We start from the raw sequence: 19,019 nt of genomic DNA on the forward strand, positions 1-19,019 counted from the left end.
CTGAGCGACTGAACTGAACTGATATAAAAATAAATATAAAGCAAGATGAAGGTTTTCAAATTCAATGAGAAAGGATGGTTTATTTAATAAGCAGAACATAATTAGCTACTCATGTGGAAGAAAATAGATTCCTAAATCTAATATCTTATACAAAAAGTAAATTTTACATGCATTAAAAATCTAAAGTGGAGGGCTTCCCTGGTGGCTTGGTGGTAAAGAACCCCCTGGCCAAAGCAGGAGAAATAGATTTGATCCCTGATTTGGGAAGATCTCACATACTATGGAGCAATTAAGCCCCTGTGCCACAACTAGTAAGCCCATGGGCTGCAACCACTGAAGCTTGCTCACCCTAGAGCCTGGGTTCTGAAACAAGAGAAGCCACTGGCACAGAGAAGTCAGTGTGCCACAATCAGGGAGCAGCCCGCACTCACCACAGTTAGAGAAAAGCAAGCACAGGAATGAAGACCCAGCATAGCCCAGATAAATAAATAAATACAATTATATTTTTAAAAATCTAAAGAAGAATATAAATTCCAAAAGGGTAATAATCTACAAATACTCTTTTAATAATTCAAGTAACGTGGTAAACTGAGCAAGAAAAAAAATATAAAAGTGAAGCATGACAATGCAGACAAAATGCCCAAAGAACAATGGACAGAGGTTTGTAATGCTGTATAGGAGGCAAGGACCAAAGCCATCCCAAAGAGAAAGAAAAGCAAGAAGGCAAAGCGGTTGTCTGAGGAGGCCTACAAATACTAAGGAAAGAAAAGAAGGGAAAGGCAAGGGAGAAACATAAAGATATACCCAACTGAATGCAGAGTTACAGAGAATAGCGAGAAGAGAGAAGGCCTTCTTGACTGAACAATGAAAAGAAATAGAGGAAAACAATAGAAGGGGAAAGACTAGAGATCTCTTCAAGAAAACTGGAGGTATCCAGAGAACATTTCATACAAGGATGGACGTGATAAAGGACAGAAACAGTAAGGACCTAAGAGAAGCAGAAGAAATTAAGAAGAGGTGGCAATACATAGAACTATACAAAACAGTCTTAATGACTTGGACAATCACAGTGGTGTGGTAACTCACCCAGCATCAGACATCCTGTAACATGAAGTCAAGTGGCTCTTAGGAAGAATTACCACAAAGCACCAAGTGCAGGCGACAGAATTCCACCTGAGCTATTTAAAATCCTAAGAGATGATGCTGTTCAAGTGCTACACTCAATGTCAGCGTATTTGTAAAACTCTGCATATCCACAGGACTAGCAAAGGTCAGTTTTCATTCCAGTCCCATAGAAGCGAAATGTCAAAGAATGTTGAAAACTACCATACAATTGCACTCACTCCATATGCTAGCATTTTGAGCTCATTATGCTCAAAATCCTTCAAGCTAGTCTTCAGCAGTACAAGAATTCAGAAATTTCAGATGTACAAGCTAGATTTAGAGAAGGCAGAGGAACCAGAAATTAAATTGCCAATATTTGTTGGATCAGAGAGAAAACTAGCGAACTCCAGAAAAATACCTACTGCTTCACTGACTACTTGGAAGCCTCCGACTGTGTGGATCACAAAAAACTGTGGAAAATTCTTAAAGAGTTGGGAATATTAGACAACCTTACCTTTCCCATGAGAAACCTGTGTATGGGTCAAGAAGCAACAGTTAGAACTGGACATGGAACAACGGACTGGTTCCAAACTGGGAAAGGAGTGCATCAAGGCCATATAATGTCATACTGTGTATTTAACTTCTATGCAGAGCACATCGTGTGAAATACCAGACTGGAATCAAGATTGCCAGGAGAAATACCAACAACCTCTGCAGATATGCAGATGATCCCACTTCAGTGGCAGAAAGTGAAGAGTAACTAAAGAGCATCTTGATGAAGGTGAAAGAGGACAGTGAAAAAGCTTAAAACTCAACATTCAAAAAACTAACATCATGGCATCTGGTCCCATCACTTCATGGCAAATAAAAGGGGGAAAAGTGAAAATATGGGCAGATTCTCTTCTTCCGGGTTCCGAAATGACTGAGAACTGTGACTGTAGCTATGAAATTAAAAGGTGTTTGCTCCTTGGAAGGAAAGCGATGACAAACCTAGACATCATATTAAAAAGCAGAGACATCACTCTGCCGACAAAGGTCCATTTAATCCAAGGTATGGTTTTTGCAGTAGTCATGTACGGATGTGAGAGTTGGACTGTAAAGAAAGCTGAGCACAAAGAATTGATGCTTTTGAACTGTGGTGTTGGAAAAGACTATTGAGAGTCCCTTGGATTACAAGGAGATCAAACCAGGCAATCCTAAAGGAAGTCAGTCCTAAATATTCACTGGAAGGACTGAAGCTAAAGCTCCAATACTTTGGTCACCTGATGTGAAGAACTGACTCTTTGGAAAAGACCCTGATGCTGGGAAAGACTGAAGGAAGGAGAAGGGGATGACAGAATATGAGATGGTTGGATGGTATCACCAACTCATGAGTTTGAGCAAGCTCCGGGAGCTGGTGATGGACAGGGAAGCCTGGCATGTTGCAGTCCATGGGGTTGCAAAGAGTAGTACATGGCTTAGTGACTGAACACCACCACTGTTCTCCCGTCATCAACATTTCTCACTTCATACAGTAATTCCGAACTAAGAATCCTACCTCTCAGCCAAATAAAAAGAGAAATCCCTAGTATATACTCTTCCTTGTTCCTGCTGGTTTCTGAGAATGCAAGAATTAGATAAAACAAAACTACCTTGCACATTAGATACTAAACTACATCACTTCTGTCCACAATGGTCCTGCTTAACTACCTCACTCCCAAGTGTACAGTACTCATGACCAATGTGGAGTCTTATTCTCCTCTAAAAGTACAATATTTAATCATTACAGACAAAAAAACACAGGGGTCACATTAACAAGCCTGCCTCATTTAACACAACAGTTAAACGACTTGGAAGCTGGATACACTAAGCAAGAAGGTGTAACTTCAAGATATCTCACTTATTTCACAGTTTATACTGTATGGGCAATATTTAAATACACTGAGGCTATCAGTATTTATGAAATTAGTTGTAAAAATAAAAGTAAACTGAATTTAATCAGGAGGCAAAATCGAAAAGAAAAAAAATCCGATGACTAAAATTAAATAGCTCTTAAATCTACAAGTGTAAAATCACAGCTATTAAAAAATACCCCCCAAAGTAAAAAGCAAACCATTACTAATTATATAATACCTGTAACACACAGCAAAATGGGCATAAGCAGCTACGATCCAGTTGTGATGGCCAGCTACTATTAGCACCTTTCGTGGATCCACAGGAAACCCTGTTGACATTAGAAAAAGAAATGTTTTTTGTGTTCTAAAAAAGGGGTTTGCAAACTATGGCCAAGAGGCCAATTCCAGTCCTCTGCCTGTTGTGAGAAAGAAAGCTTTGTTGGAACACAGCCAAGCACATCTGTCCACACATCAAAGCTGCTTGTGCGCTACAAAGAGAAAGGAGCAGTTCCAACGGAGACCTTCAGGCTCATGAAACCCACTATGTCCACCATCTGGCCCAGAAAAAGTTTGTCAACCTCTATTCTAAAGGTTTACAGCAAACAGAAAATCACAAGCTTTTTAAATAAAAATATTAGGTGAGACTTTTCAAGATATAAATGGGAGACCTAGATTAAAAAGAGATACAGCAAAAGCTACAACTTTAAAAATAATTAGTCAATATCTAGAGCTAAAAATGTACATACTTTGCTTTTTTTATTTATGTAAGCTATGCTTACCTAGCCTAACAGTTTCTTCTCCAGTTCCAGAAAGAACAGGCTGAGTACCATTTCCTCGAGCTTCACCTTCTGTATAATTTAGTCCATTTCTAGAGTCAGCTGAGGATCTAGTAGTGTTGTTTATTTTACGACTAGGAATACCTATGAAAGCAAAGAAGATAAATTGTTTTAAGTTCACCTACCAAAATTTGAAAATTTCATATGTTCTTATGCCTAAAAAACAAAAAAACTAAACATTATAGCTGAAATTTATCTTATAGTGATTTACCGCAAATAAGTACCATAACAAATAAGATGAAATTTTTAAGAAAGATTTCTGATATTTTCCATGTTATATATTTAATAAGACAGACTAAGATTTATCATATGTATAATACCGAATCAATCACCACTAATTCATTCATTCTGTCACCAACTCTTTACATTTACGGAACAGTTACTATGAGATAGGTGCTATTCTATTAAGTTTACATTTTAACTTTAAACTTTATTAAGTTTAAATCTTTAAACTTTATTTACTAATTTAAATTTTATTCAGCTTTAGAGCTGAATTGCCCTATACTTCTAAGCATCCCTTATTTGGCAGAGGAGCCTTTTTGAAATCATTTTGAAATGAACTCTTGTTTAAAACCCTGCTACAACACAGGCACAGATCAAACTGTACTAACTGAAGAGGGGCAGAAATGGCATGCACCTCACCCTCCTCTCCCCTATACACTGACAAATCTCTGCAAAGCTCCTAGGGTTCCACAAGGGAGATGGACAACCAGTTCTCAAACACAGGAATCAGCCAATCTGACCAAAGCCAAGTCCGGTCCGATGGCTGTTTATGTAAGTGAAGTTGTATTAGATGCCATCACACCCACCCATTTCTGAAGTGTTTACAGTGGAGTTCAGTTAACTGCCACAGAGATCTTCTAGCGCACAAGCCTAACTGGCCCTCTACAGAAAAAGTTTGGCAAACTCCTACCCTACCTTATAGTCTGACCTAACTTCTGTTAAATTAAAGTTCTCATCTTTTCTAGTAGATTTACAAATGAGATAATCAAGAAACAGATTTTCCTGTTCACACATTTGTACTTAACGTAATGATAAAAAAACTTGAACAACTCAATGAAAAAGCAGAAGTACCTGGTGGAGGCAAGTAACCATGGAAAAGGACACTGCCGCAAGATGAACGCTCCAGCTCTTCACATAAGAGAAGCCTTCTTACTAAAAACATTTCAAAGCAAACTTGTCAAGAGTACATGCAAACAGAAAAATAGTACTCCACTTATTTTCTCTAGTTAAAGAGGATAAGGAAAGAAAAGGGAAAATGTTTAAGTTAAATCAGCTGACAATATCTTTTTTCTATGAAAATCCACAAAAAGCAAGCACTGACTAGTCCATCAAAAATTAGGGCCTGATATAAAACACACTTCATTTGGGCCAGTTGAGTGCTCAAAGGGTCGAATCATAAATAAAAAATAGTAAAGATACATACCTAGTGGAGTGATTCCATAAAATTCAGCTTCATGTCGGAGAACATTAATACTCACTCCCCTACAAAGAAACAAATTAGTGATGTAAATCTTCTAACACTGGCAGCCTGGATGACCATCTGAAGCAGGAAAAGTACTAGGCTCTTAAACATGAACAAAATCATGGCTTTTAAAACTTACTTCTTCCCTAAGATCCTCAATCATTTGAAGAAGTATAAACAATAAAACTGCACACAACCATGAACTTTTTCTTATGAAAAAACCACTCATATATAGATGAACTGGATGACTAAATTAGAGATGAGGGCTTTACAGGGTTAATACAAGTAATATCAGTAAGTATCTAAGAGGCAAACAAGAGCAGAAATCATTTATATGGTATTAATTGCTTCTGACTGTAATTTCTATACATATTCTAACCTCCCCAATTAATCTACAAGCTCCCTGCAAGCATGATCCAGCTCTGATCCATGTCTGTAAACGTCACGCAGTGCCTACCACAGTGCTTGTATGTAACAATCGGCATGACTCCTCTCATCAAAAACCAAAAATTAAAGCAAAACGGAAGGTAGGGGGAAAAAAAGATCAGCCTTAAGAAGGGCTATGTTATCCAGATAGAGATGTTACAATAAAGTAATAAGAAAATAAGAAGTAAAAAAAAAAGGAAACTTAAGAGTTTAAAAGCATTCATTTTAGGTTTCGGTTATAATTGTCTGTATTTTAAAAACACTGCCTGGGCAGAAAGGAGAGGGGGCATCACTAAGGATTCCGTGAAAATTAAAATGATAATAAAGGAATACTGTGAACAACTCTGTGCCTGCAAATTTGAGAACCCAAATGAAATGGACAATTCCTTGAAATACATGATCTACTAAAACTCACACCAAAAAGAAACTACCTCAGTCTATATGTATTAAAAAAAAAACAAACAGATCAATAATAACCTCCAAAACAGAAAGCACTAGGCCCAGGATTCACTGGTGAATGCTACCAAATACTTAAGGAAGAAATTACACCAATTATCCACAATCTCAGAGAAAGAAGCAGAGAGAAACCTAATTTATTTTACAGGGCAAGGCGCACATTACTTTAACACCAAAACCAGAAAAATGCATTACAAGAAAATTATAGACCAATATCGCTCATGAACATAGACACAGTAATTCTCAACAAAATATCAGCAAACCAAATCCAACAATGTCTAAAAAGAAATATATACCACAACCAAGCAGGATTTATCTCAGGTAAGAAAGCTGGTTCAATATTCTGAAGTCAATTAATGCAATCTTTCACATCAACAGACTCACATGACCACATCAACAGGTGCAAAGAAAGCATCTGACAAAATCCAACATCTATTCATAATAAAAACTCTCAGTAAACCAAGAACTGAGGGGAATTTTTTCAACTTGATAAGACTTTAAAAAAATATCCTATATCAAGCATCATACTTAATGTGAGAACTTGAACATCTGGTTACAAGACAAAGATTCCGTCACCACTCTTTTCAACTTCATACTGAAATCCTCATTAACACAATAAAACAAGTAAAGAAAAGGCATACAGATTGGGAAGAAAGATATAAAACTGATGGTCACGGATGATATGACTGTCAAAATAGAAAATCCAAAGGAATGAACCCAAAACTTTTGGAGTTAATAAGCAAGTAAACCAAGGTTGTACCATATATGTTAATGTACCAAAGTCTATTGCTTTTCAATATACCAACAGTGAACAAGAGAAACTTGAAGTTAGAAACAACACTATTTACACTAATACTCCCCTAAAAAGTAGTCAAGTATAAATCTAACTACACACACAGACACACAATATATATATACAAAAAATACAAGAAAGAAAACTACAAAATGCTGATGGCTGAAAATCAAAGAATGAGAAAAATGGAGAGATATTTCTAGTTCATGGACAGGAAGATGCAGTACTGTTAAGACATCAGTTCTTCCCTACTTGATTTGATTCAATGAATTCCAATCAAAATGTAGCAAGTTATTTTATCAATATCAACAAGTTGATTCTAAAGTTTACATGAAAAAGCCCAAGAGCCAAAACAGCCAATATAATACTGAAGAACAAAGTTGGAGCACTGCCATTTCCCAACACCAAAATTGTAAACCTAGAAAAAACAAGATAGTGTGGTACTGGTAAGAAACAAACAAATCATGGAGTAGAACAGAAAGCCCAGAAATAAATCCCATACATACAGTCAACCGATCTATAACAAAGAAGCAAATAGTGCTGAAACAACTAGACATCAGCATGCCAAAAAAAAAAGATAACATTTAGGAGAAAACCTAAATGACACTGGGTATGGTCATACTTGTTTAGATACAACCCAAAGACACAATCCATGAGAGGAATAAGAATAAGCTAGATTTCATTAAAATTAAAACATTCTGCTCTACAGAAGACAATGTCAAGAAAATGAAAAGGCACCAAATGAGACAAAATATTTGCAAATGACAGATTGGATGAGGGAGTGTCGTCCCAAGTATACAGAGAACTCTTAAAATTCAACAATAAAGAAACTAATCCAATCAAAACATGGGCCAAAGACCTCAACCAAAGCCATACAGGCAGCAAACATATGAAATAAGATGCTCCACATCATATGCCATTAAGCAAATGTTAATTAAGACAAGTCTCTACCACACATCAATTACTATGGCGAAAACCCAAAATACTGTCAAGGATGTGAAGCAATAGCAACCCTAATTCACTGCCGGTGGAAAAGGAAAATGACAGTCACTGTCAAAAACAGTCTGCAGGTTTCTTATAAAACTTACCATATGATCCAGCAACTGTACTCCTTGACATTTACCCCAAGGAGCTGAAAACTTAATGTCCATGCAAAAACCTCCACATGGATATTTATAGAGGCTTTATTCATAACAGCTAAGACTTGGAAGCAACTAAAATGTTCTCTTCAGTAAGTGAATGGAAAAACAAATCGGCATCCAGGTAATGAAATATTATCAGCACTAAAAAGAAGTAACATGAAAGACATTTAATTGCATATTACTAAGTGAATGAAGCCAATCAGAAAAGGCTCCATATTATGTGAATCCAACTATGACTTTAGGAAAAAGTCAAATTATGCACATTTTTGAAAGATCAGTGGCTTGAGGAGACAGCAACAGGCAGAGAAGAAAAATTTTTAGGGCAGTGTAAGTACTGTGTATGGTATTATAAAGAGTTCCACATGTCATTATATGTTTGTGCTAACTCCTAAAATGTACAACACCAAGAGTGAACTGAAGATAAACTATGAACTTTGGGTGCTTATGACGTCAATGCAGGATAACAGGGGGCACATGGGAAACCTCTGTACCTTCCTCTCAATTTTGCTGTAAACATAAAACTGCTCTTAAAAAAAAAATTTGATAGGCCTAATAGACACGTGATGGAAATATTAAATTGTTTTTATTTGAGAAAGTGGTTGTTACTAGTTTAACATAAGAAAAGTTAAAACTTTCTTATTCTATTTCAAAACTACCTCCGTTAACAGTACAATAGCTCAGGACACAAATAACAGTTTTGGAGAGGACAAATAAATAGGATAATAATACAGAGTGATAAAGGCAATGGAAGAATTTTATATAAAAAATGGAAGTAGAATATAGTGTTCTTTTATCAATTCCTTCCCACCTTCTTTTAGAAGATACTACTCATAGAATTTAAGTTTGCTAGATTTCCATTAACTGACATAAAGAAGCAAGTTGTAAGAAAAGCAATGAATACAGATATTTAAACTACTGCTGTCTTTTATGGGTAATTTAGTTGTAAATGAGTCATAAGGACACTGACTAAGAAGTAAACTTAGATTTTCATCAAATGCTAAAAATAATTTTACCCCAGAAGTAAACAGTTAATAATAAACTTCCCACCTACCACCCCAGGCCAAAAAATAGATAAACAAAAAGCCCTACCAAACTCTTTTTTTCATTTAATAAATATTCATTAAACAGTTTACTATACATAATTTTTCGTTTTTTTTTAAACAATACTCTGAACACAGCAAGGAACAAACCAAACAAAAAAAATCTTTGCTTTCAAGAAGCTCATATTCTAGTGAATATGTCAAAAATTATGTAATATTATACAGAAGTGGCTTAAACAAATATTTAGAATTCTAAAACCTGTATCTAAAAAAGTATTAATAGGTCCTAGTAAAAGTTCATTAGGCATATATAAAATAAAACAACAATAAAATACAAATTAGATGGTAGCTTCCTACTAGGAATCCAGACTATGGCAAAGTTCAGAAATAGTTTAAATTGTTATTTACTTGTGTCAAGTAAAACTGTATGGTTATGTATCATACAAAATAATGTATGGCTATATATCAAGCATAGTACTTGATCCTGCAGGTATACAGGAAACAACGCAAGCCCTTTTAGAATCTCATGTAAGAAAGACTGCTGGAGTTTCGGCAGTACAGGAAGCTCTGAACACCTGTCTGTATCAGGTGACACAGCAGAATCATCAGCAAGATCAAGATCAAGCCAAGAGCAGAAAGGGTTGAAAGTGTTCAATCAAGAGAAACTAAGCAGGGGCTAGATTAACAGGAGTTCAAAATCCTTCACCATTAATCCAGCAGCTGATTAAATAAGAGTTTTAAGCAAAGTAATAACTAACTAGATTTTGAACTGTGGTGTTGGAGAAGCCTCTTGAGAGTCCTTTGGACTGCAAGGAGATCGAACCAGCGAATCATAAAGGAAATCAGTCCTGAATATTCATTGGAAGGACTGATGCTGAAGCTCCAATACTTTGCCCACCTGATGCGAAAAAGAACTGACTCATTAGAAAAGACCCTGATGCTGGGAAAAATTGAAGGCAAGTAGAGAAGGGAGTGACAGAGGATGAGACGGCTGGATGGCATCACTGACTCGATGGACATGAGTTTGAGCAAGCTCTGGGTGTTGGTGGATGAATAGGAAAGCCTGGCATGTTGCAGTTCATGGGGTTGCAAAGAGTTGAACATGACTGAGCGACTGAACTGACTGAATATCTAGATTAGATTTATATTTTCAGGATATAATTTTGGCTACAGTGTGAAAAATGAATTGAAGGGATAAGACTGAAGGCAGGGAAACTGGCTAGGAAGCTTTGAGAGTAATCCAATAAGAGATGATTGTGGCCTGTATCTATGAGAGAAATTCTGAGGGAACTTTAAGCAAAAATAATCTTGAGGCAGGGAAAAAAACTTTCCTTCATAAACTCAGACCAAAACCATGCCTACCAACAAAAATTTACTTTAAAAAGATACATTTTTGGGGACTTCCCTGGTGGTCCAGTGAACAGACTCCCCACTTCCAGTGCAGGGAGCCAGGGTTCAATCCCTGCTGCTAAGTCACTTCAGTCGTGTCCGACTCTGTGCGACCCCATAGACGGCAGCCCACCAGGCTCCCCCGTCCCTGGGATTCTCCAGGCAAGAACACTGGAGTGGGTTGCCATTTCCTTCTCCAATGCATGAAAGTGAAAAGTGAAAGTGAAGTCGCTCAGTTGTGTCCGACCCTCAGCGACCCCATGGACTGCAGCCTTCCAGGCTCCTCCGTCCATGGTATTTTCCAGGCAAGAGTACTGGAATGGGGTGCCATTGCCTTCTCCATCAATCCCTGGTAGGGGAACTAAGATCCTGCAAGCTGTGAGGCACCGCCAAAAGTACATATGTAAAGAAACAAAAGCTTAAAAAAAAAAAAGATACATTTCTTACCTTAAGTCTAGTTCTTTTGTCCGAAGAAAATTTAAAATGGGTGCAAATGCTGCTGGATCTCTATCAATAAATATCTGTAAATAAAAGAATTACAAATTATATTTTCAAATTATAAACTTTTAACTTTAACATCTGTAACACTAACTTAGAGAACACTTACTGAATTACATAAAAACTCTATTTCCTTGATTATACTCTTAAATATTAATGCTTCTAAAACGGAAATGCAGTTATAACCACTACTGTATGCTGTATAAATGTACAGTAGAAATGGTGTCTTTTCTCTCCCTGAAAAGCTATCATTAGATTGATATTTTAATATGCAGGGGAAAAAATGGTATCAAATTAGTCCATTTTCTCATTTCTAATTTTTTTTAATTTCTATTTATTTATTTTTGGCAGTACTGGGTCTTCATTGCTATGCACAGGTTTTCTCTAGCTGAAATGAGCGGTGCCTACTCTCTGGCTGAGATGTGCAGGCTTCTCACTAGTATATGCTTCTCTGGAGCATGGGCTCCAGGGTACTCGGGCTTCAGTAAGTGCGGTGCATGGGCTTAGTCGTTCCGTGACATGTGGAATCTTCCCAGACCAGGGATCCAACCGTGTCTCCTGTATTGGTGGGTGGATTCTTAATCACTGGACCACCAGGGAAGCCCTTATTTCTATTTAACTAACATCTTTAGGCAAAGGGACGGACGCTAAAAGGAAAATTTTTATCTGAAATATTCTAGAATTTAACACTTTGAAAATAATATGCATAAATAATACTTTTTATATCATCTGATCCCTAATTATTGGTGATAGTGATTATGATTTACATAATCTGTGACTTAAACGAATCATTAAAACAACTGTGTACTTTTATAATATATATGGGGCAATCAAGAAAAGTTAAAACTGAGTAACATTTTCACACTGTTTTTCAGTTTTGACAGTTTTGCTTTTCTTGACTGTCCCGTGTGTATTATAAAAGTACACTTTCACATACCACTATCTGTTTTCTCAAGGACTAAGGGTGGGGTGAAAGAAAAAGTGACAAGAACAAATTTTTTTTTAAATAACAAATACAGTACCACAGAATAAGGTCACAGAGTTGGACATGGCTGAGGCAACTGAGCACCCACCCACCATGAAATACTTATGGGGAAAATGTTTAGAAAATAGGAAATACATAATTGATAACTCTTTACAGGAATGTATGCCAATTCTATTTTGAACCAATTACAAAAGTTCTAACTATAAAACTGAATACCTTTTAAGATTTATATAAGTCAATCAGACAGCAGAATGAAGCAAAAAATATACCTCCTTATACTATGATCAATTATTATATACAGTGTTCTCTACAGTGAATGAGGTTCTTTTGGCTTCATAAATTCTTGCTTTTTATTAGAATCAACCTGAAGTTAAAGAAACACCATAGATTTGTGGGTCTTATTACTGATGTCCTTTCTATAATCTCACATGGACATATTTGCTCGTGCTACTTTATTTGATCTGCAAATCTTACCACAGCAAAGAAACACCTGCGGTCATTTTGCTGCCTCCAAACTGAAAGTCTTATTTGCTTTTCGCAATTACTTGACCTGCTACTGTGCATATTAAAACTGCCTTTTAAATATAGATATACTTTTTTGTGTGCTGAAACTTAGTAATTCTTTACTTCCGTCACTTCACCACAGCTGCACAAGTTCATAAGGTCATTCTCCAAAACAAAAAATTGTAGGGCTTCACAAATTTGCAACATTTTACCACTCTAATATCAAAATGTTTTCGTGTTTACACCTATCTATTCACTGTAGGAATGGCAACCCACTCCAGTGTTCTTGCCTGGAAAATCCCAGGGATGGGGGAGCCTGGTGGGCTGCCGTCTATGGGTTCGCACAGAGTCGGACACGACTGAAGTGACTTAGCAGCAGTAGCAGCGTTCGCTGTTAAAGTTTCAACTACTGATTAAAAGAAATGTTTCCTCTCGACAATGTAAGCTCAGATCCTACAATTTCTAATGATTATTTAAAATAGTATATGCAGTACTCTCTGTTTTGAGTTCTCATTTATAATTACAGGAATAATTCATGACAAGAAATAAAAACCTAAGAACATATACTTTCATTTAGTAGTTATTAAAAGAGTAGTTCCCCTATCTTCTAAGAGTATAAGGACCAAACATTAGAGCATTATTTGATCTAATTTAGAAATATACATCAACATTGTTATACTCACAGCACCAGTTTCATCTCGAAGTGTTGAAATTCTTCCACTCAGCAAACTAAAAATCATTAAGACAGGATTAGTTTTTAAAATCTGAGTATGAATAAAATGCCCTAATTCTTTCAAAGGTCAAAGACCAGTAAAAATGAATCATTGTATCCCCAATGTAAATAACAACTTAAATATTCAAAGAGTTAAGATTTTATCTAATAAAAATATTAATGCAAGAGAATTTTTTATTGTTTTAATAAATAACTCTATTTTTTGAAAGTACTAAAGAATTATATGAAATACCTGGAAAAAAAAGAATCTGGAATCCACATAAGTGTTTGTCTTGAGGTACTAAATCTGCAATTAAAAAGTATCTGGTATTACAAGGGAGGACAAGATTTGAAATGTCAATGTTAGTTAACTTGCTTTAAACCGCTGGCTAATGACTTACAAGTTGTTGCACAGCTATAGCCGCATCAATTATATTCATTAACATCTAACATTGTAAAATTCTGCTTTCATTTCAGAGTTAAGATTATTCCAAGAACTCTCAACAAAATCAAATAATTCGCTTACATATAAAACTTCCTAAAACACTACTTTCTAACATGCCCATCACACTAAGTCTAAATTTCTCAACATAACATATGAAATTATCTTCAGGTCACCATTTCACCTCTCCAACACAAACTACTGGCCTCTAATAAGATAGCACTTAACATCCCCAAACAATCTATGCTTACACCATTTTAGAACATTTCAGAATCTTCATTGCAGCTGTATCAACCTCATGTTCAATTATCCGAGTTCTACCCATCTTTCTTGATACCACGAAGGTTTTACCTTCTCCTTAATTGGCTTTTCCAAATAGTCTATCCTATACTAGTTTTTTGAGCTCATATTAATTCCACTACACATAGTACATTTAACACTTTGGAGAAGGAAATGGCAACCCACTCCGGTACTCTTTGCCTGGAGAATCCCAGGGACGGCAGAGCCTGGTGGGCTGCCATCTATGGGTCACACAGAGTCGGACACGACTGAAGCGACACAGCAGCAGCAGCAGTTACAGTCTTGGGCTATTCACAACCACTGAATTCATTCATTCAAAAAATCACTCAGTAAACACTGTTTTGAGGTTAACTCCATTTGATCAAGCCTACTTATTACCACCAATGGGGGCTGGCATGCTTTATCAAAGCCTACTGTAACAGACCAAGGCAAAACAATAAACTGACATAAACACGGCAAAGAATCTGATACAGGGTTCAACTGATGTCTGAATATTTTCATTTTAAGACTCATCACACTGCACTACGTATTCCTGACTCGTTGCCCCATCATCATGTGTCCTCTCACAGAAGAGAGCCTTACAGACCTTTATTTTTTCTCCACATTCATTTTCCAGCATCATGCCTGTTTTAAAGCAGTTCCTATGCCCATTAGTCAGACTGAGAAAGCAGCCAGTTTTACCCAAGAAAACATGGTGAATTTTCCCAAGCATATTTCTTAGCACGATCTTTAAGAAAAAATGAAGAGTAGATTACAACTAAGTAGAGGAATCTGACTTGGTCAAATAGAAGCAAACCCAGTAAACAGTAAACTGAAAGATCCAAGGATCCACTGCAAAAAATGAATCACTGTATTTTGGAAGCCAACAAATTCTTTTCCAAATAAGAATGGTTCCTAACTTGTGACCTTTCATGTTCACGGCTTATTCAGCAAATTGTCTGCCAAATAACTCAAATTTTGTTACTTAGAAAATTACACCGGTCTGCTTAAGGTCATATTAGCAATTTAAATTAAAATCAGTAATTCAGGTGGGGATGAAAGTGAAAGTGTTTAATCGCTCAGTCCTATCTGACTCTGCAACCCCAAGGACTGTAGCCCGCCAGGATCCTCTGTCCATGGGATTTTCCAGGCAAGAATACTAGAGTGGATTGCCATTTCCTTCTCCAGGGGATCTTCCCAACCCAGGGATTGAACCTGGGTTTCTTGCATTGCAGGCAGTCTTTACCATCTGAGCCACCAGGGAAGCCTCGTATTATCAATTTAAATTAAAATCAACAATTCAGCTGAGTTTAGCAATCTGGAATTTTTAGGCAAAGGGATTGGACTCTCACCCCACCAATTTATTCCCCCGCCCCCAAACTTTAAAAGACAGGAGGGGAAAAAACCCCTCCTGTTTTATAAAACTGTTTCCAAATATGATTTCATGAAAACATTTAAATTACACACGACAAGCATAACTTTCTGAAATACATATGAAAAGCCTTTTCTGTTTTTATTTCATACCCACAGTATGCCAAGAAAAAGGTCATGTGCAATCTGGTCCTTATCCACATTTATACTTTATGCTACTAACTCCCTACTAAATTTACTTGGAAGCAATCGAGTTAAAATTATTCTGTAAAGTTACTATTGATAGCTAATGCCACTAAACGCCTGTATTTCCCACTTAATGCTTCAAATTCCTTTAGAAGGCTGGTACTATTTAATGTCATTAAATATTTTAGGAAACGAAGCACTAAAAAGTAATCTGCCCAAGGTTGCTGCGCTAGACTTGCACTGACTGGTCCCAGCCTTCTCTCATGAGGCCTCAAACCATACTCAATCGAAGCAGAAGTAATCACAAATTGAGCCAAACTGTCTTTCACCTCATTAGGCTTTTTTTTGGGTAAGTAATAATATTAAATCTAAATGAAACCTCATCTTCTTTCTGAACCATCCATGAAGTGTTAAATAAATCATAAAAATCAGTCATTTCTATAAATTCTTTGAATAGATCCATTTTCCTGTCCTCTCTTGGGGGGAGGGGGGAGATACTCCCTACTCTGCTCAAAAGAAACGCTCCTTTTGAGCGCTCCTTTTGAGTTTCACGCTATCACTGCACAGCTGACATCAATTCTATGCCACAGGTGGTTCTCCTGGGGGCAATTCTTCAACTTCAAAGACAATCACAGGAGGATTTTCTTTTTCTTTTACAACGCCTTAAGTGACTATTAACCTATGTTTTACTCAAGATAATTTCTAGATCCCTTCTACCTCTAAAATGCTGCAAGTGTCTATGATCCAAAGTAACTCAAAATTATCTGCAGAGAACTTGGGACTGGATGTTCTATTTTCTATATACCATGTCATCACTTATTTTATAAATTTATCCCAGCAAGTCTCAAGTTTGGGCTTTTTAAACTTTTTCATTCCTATGTAACAACTCTCGTCTGCCTTCTAAACTGTCCAATCTGATAATTATCTTATTTTGTATTTTTTAAATCACGTTGAAAAATTTAAAACCTGATAAAATCAAATTTCATACGTAATGAAAAATAAAATGTTGATCTCCAAGGTAACTGTCTTATACAATTTAAAATTTTAAACTCAATTCTACAATCCTTAGCAAGAGTTCATTCATTTTTAAGCCATTTACTTTCAAACACAGTGAACAACACTTTTAGAATCAAATTAGAATGTCTATAGCATTCAAAAAGTATATGAACAATCAACAGAAATTAGAAACTAGGGATGACTATAGTGCTACTCTCGAAGGCCAGCCCTTGCAGGGTATTTCATTTTTGCATCCGTAAGTTCCAGAAAAATATCTACTTCTGCTATATTGACTATGCCAAAGCCTTTGACTGTGTGGACCACAACAAACTCTGGCAAATTCTTCAAGAGATGGGAAAACCAGACCACCTGACCTGCCTCCTGAGAAATCTGTATGCAGGTCAGGAAGAAACAGTTAGAACTGGACATGGAAAAACAGATTGGTTTCAAATGGAGAAAGGAGTACATCAAGGCTGTATACTGTCACCCTGCTTATTTAACTCATATGCAGAGTATATCATGAGAAACCCTGGGCTGGAGGAAGCACAAGCTGGAATCAAGACTGTCGGAAGAAATATCAATAACCTCAGATATGCAGATGACACCACCCTTATGGCAGAAAGCAAAGAAGAACTAAAGAGCCTCTTGAAAGTGGAAGAGGAGAGTGAAAAAGTTGGCTTAAAACTCAACACGCAGAAAACAAAGATCATGGCATCTGGTCCCATCACTTCATGGCAAAGAGATGGGGAAAAAGTGTCAGACTTTATTTTGGGGGGCTCCAAAATCACTGCAGATGGTGACTGCAGCCATGAAATTAAAAGATGCTTACTCCTTGGAAGGAAAGTTATGACCAACCTAGACCAGCATATTAAAAAACAGAGACATTACTTTGCCAACAAAGGGCCATCTAGTCAAAGCTATGGTTTGTTTTGTTTTGTTTTTTTCCCAAAGCTATGGTTTTTCCAGTGGTCATGTATGGATGTGAGAGTTGGACTATAAAGAAAGCTGAGCACAGAAGAATTGATGCTTTTGAACTGTGGTGTTGGAGAAGACTCTTGAGAGTCCCTTGGACTGCAAGGAGATCCAACCAGTCAATCTAAAGGAAATCAGTCCTGAATATTCATTGCAAGGACTGATGCTGAAGCTGAAACTCCAATCCTTTGGCCACGTGATGAGAACTGACTCATTTGAAAAGACCCTGATGCTGGGAAAGACTGAAGGCGGGAGAAGGGGACGACAGAGTAAGAATAAGAGATGTCTGGATGGCATCATCACTCAATGGACATGAGTTTACTCAAACTCCGGGAGTTGGGGATGGACAGGGAGGCCTGGCATGCTGCAATCCATGGGGTTGCAAAGTCAGACACGACTGACCTGACCTGAAGTTACCAAACCTGCAAAACTTTCATTTAATTTTAGGAAACCATCCGTGTCTTACATTAGGAAACACCAATCTTCTACTCCATGAAACCGAAATGTATGTAGCAGCAATAAAGCTGTAAATTCTTAAACTAACAGTTTTGCATGGGGGTTGGGGAGGGGGGGCAGAGTGAGCAAGTAACAGTGAGGAATTACTGTTTCCTGTGTTAAATTCTCCAGCACACTTTGAAAACTTTTAAAACACTGCACATTGTTATCACAACGGTTCATAGTGCTGCGGCTCTGCATTTTTAAAAACACTGGTTAAAAACTCCCAAGCGTTGAAAACCTTGTATCTTCTCCAGCACAGCAAAATACACTGAATTCCACGGCGCTTCATGGCTTATCTCTTAACTAGCCTAAAACGGCAACCACCCCTTCCTTCAAACAGAGCTGCCAAACTCGCATTTCCGAAAGGAGTGACTCATAAACCATACCAAATCCAAAAGCATACTATTTTTTTTTACCCCAACAAGCTTATTAAAAGACACAGTAAGGGAACGGAAGACCAAAGAGATGAGCGGAGAGCTTTCGCTCTGTTTACTAGGAGGGCGCCATACGGTGCCACTACCAAGGCTTCCCCAGAACCAACTCTTCAAAACTGCAGCTTCCAGACACACTGCGCTACAAGTACAACAGACCCTTCAGAGCCATGAACCAAGAAACTCTGGAAATAAATAAGAGCGCACCGCAAATCTACAATGCTCCCTCCACCAAAATTATTGGCGATTAAAAACAGCCCTCAACGAGGCGTTCTCGCCCAAGCAAACCGATGTTACCTTGTTGACCAAATAGAAAGGAAGGCAGGTTCACCTGCAACAGCCAGACCACAAGGCCGGGCTTCGACAAAATAAACTCAAAAGTACACGTCAGGTTAGGTAAAGGAAGGTTACAGAAGGTTCCCCGGCCAGATCTCCTAAAAAGGGGGGAAGGATCGTGGCCGCCGTCCTAGGAAGGCTGCAGCGCGGCCAAGGGCCCGGCTCTCAGAGACTCAAGGCCGCCTGCCGCCCCCACACCCGCCCGGAGGGCCCTGTGCTTCCCATCCCGCTCGCCTGCGATGCTAGCCCGGGAAGACCCCTGCCGGCCGCATCCCGGTCCCGAG

The 19,019-nt window shown here is 37.6% G+C and overlaps 1 protein-coding gene across 1 annotated transcript in view; it reads right to left on the bottom strand.

The window, feature by feature from the left end:
* KCTD3 (potassium channel tetramerization domain containing 3) overlaps nt 1–14,116 on the bottom strand; it is a 68,147-nt gene extending 54,031 nt beyond the window's left edge. Inside the window, exons 1-7 of the mRNA XM_010853303.1 lie at nt 13,478–14,116; nt 13,196–13,241; nt 10,973–11,046; nt 5,241–5,299; nt 4,889–4,969; nt 3,758–3,898; nt 3,217–3,307 (exon numbers count right to left, since the gene is read on the bottom strand). Of these exons, the coding sequence (XP_010851605.1) occupies nt 3,217–3,307; nt 3,758–3,898; nt 4,889–4,969; nt 5,241–5,299; nt 10,973–11,046; nt 13,196–13,241; nt 13,478–13,506 (521 nt within the window). The 5' untranslated portion in view covers nt 13,507–14,116. The remainder of the gene's footprint in view (nt 1–3,216; nt 3,308–3,757; nt 3,899–4,888; nt 4,970–5,240; nt 5,300–10,972; nt 11,047–13,195; nt 13,242–13,477) is intronic.
* Between the last annotated feature and the right edge of the window lie 4,903 nt (nt 14,117–19,019).

Source organism: Bison bison, unplaced genomic scaffold (genome assembly GCF_000754665.1).
Source record: "Bison bison bison isolate TAMUID 2011002044 unplaced genomic scaffold, Bison_UMD1.0 scf7180017864325, whole genome shotgun sequence".
Taxonomy (NCBI): Eukaryota; Metazoa; Chordata; class Mammalia; order Artiodactyla; family Bovidae; genus Bison; species Bison bison.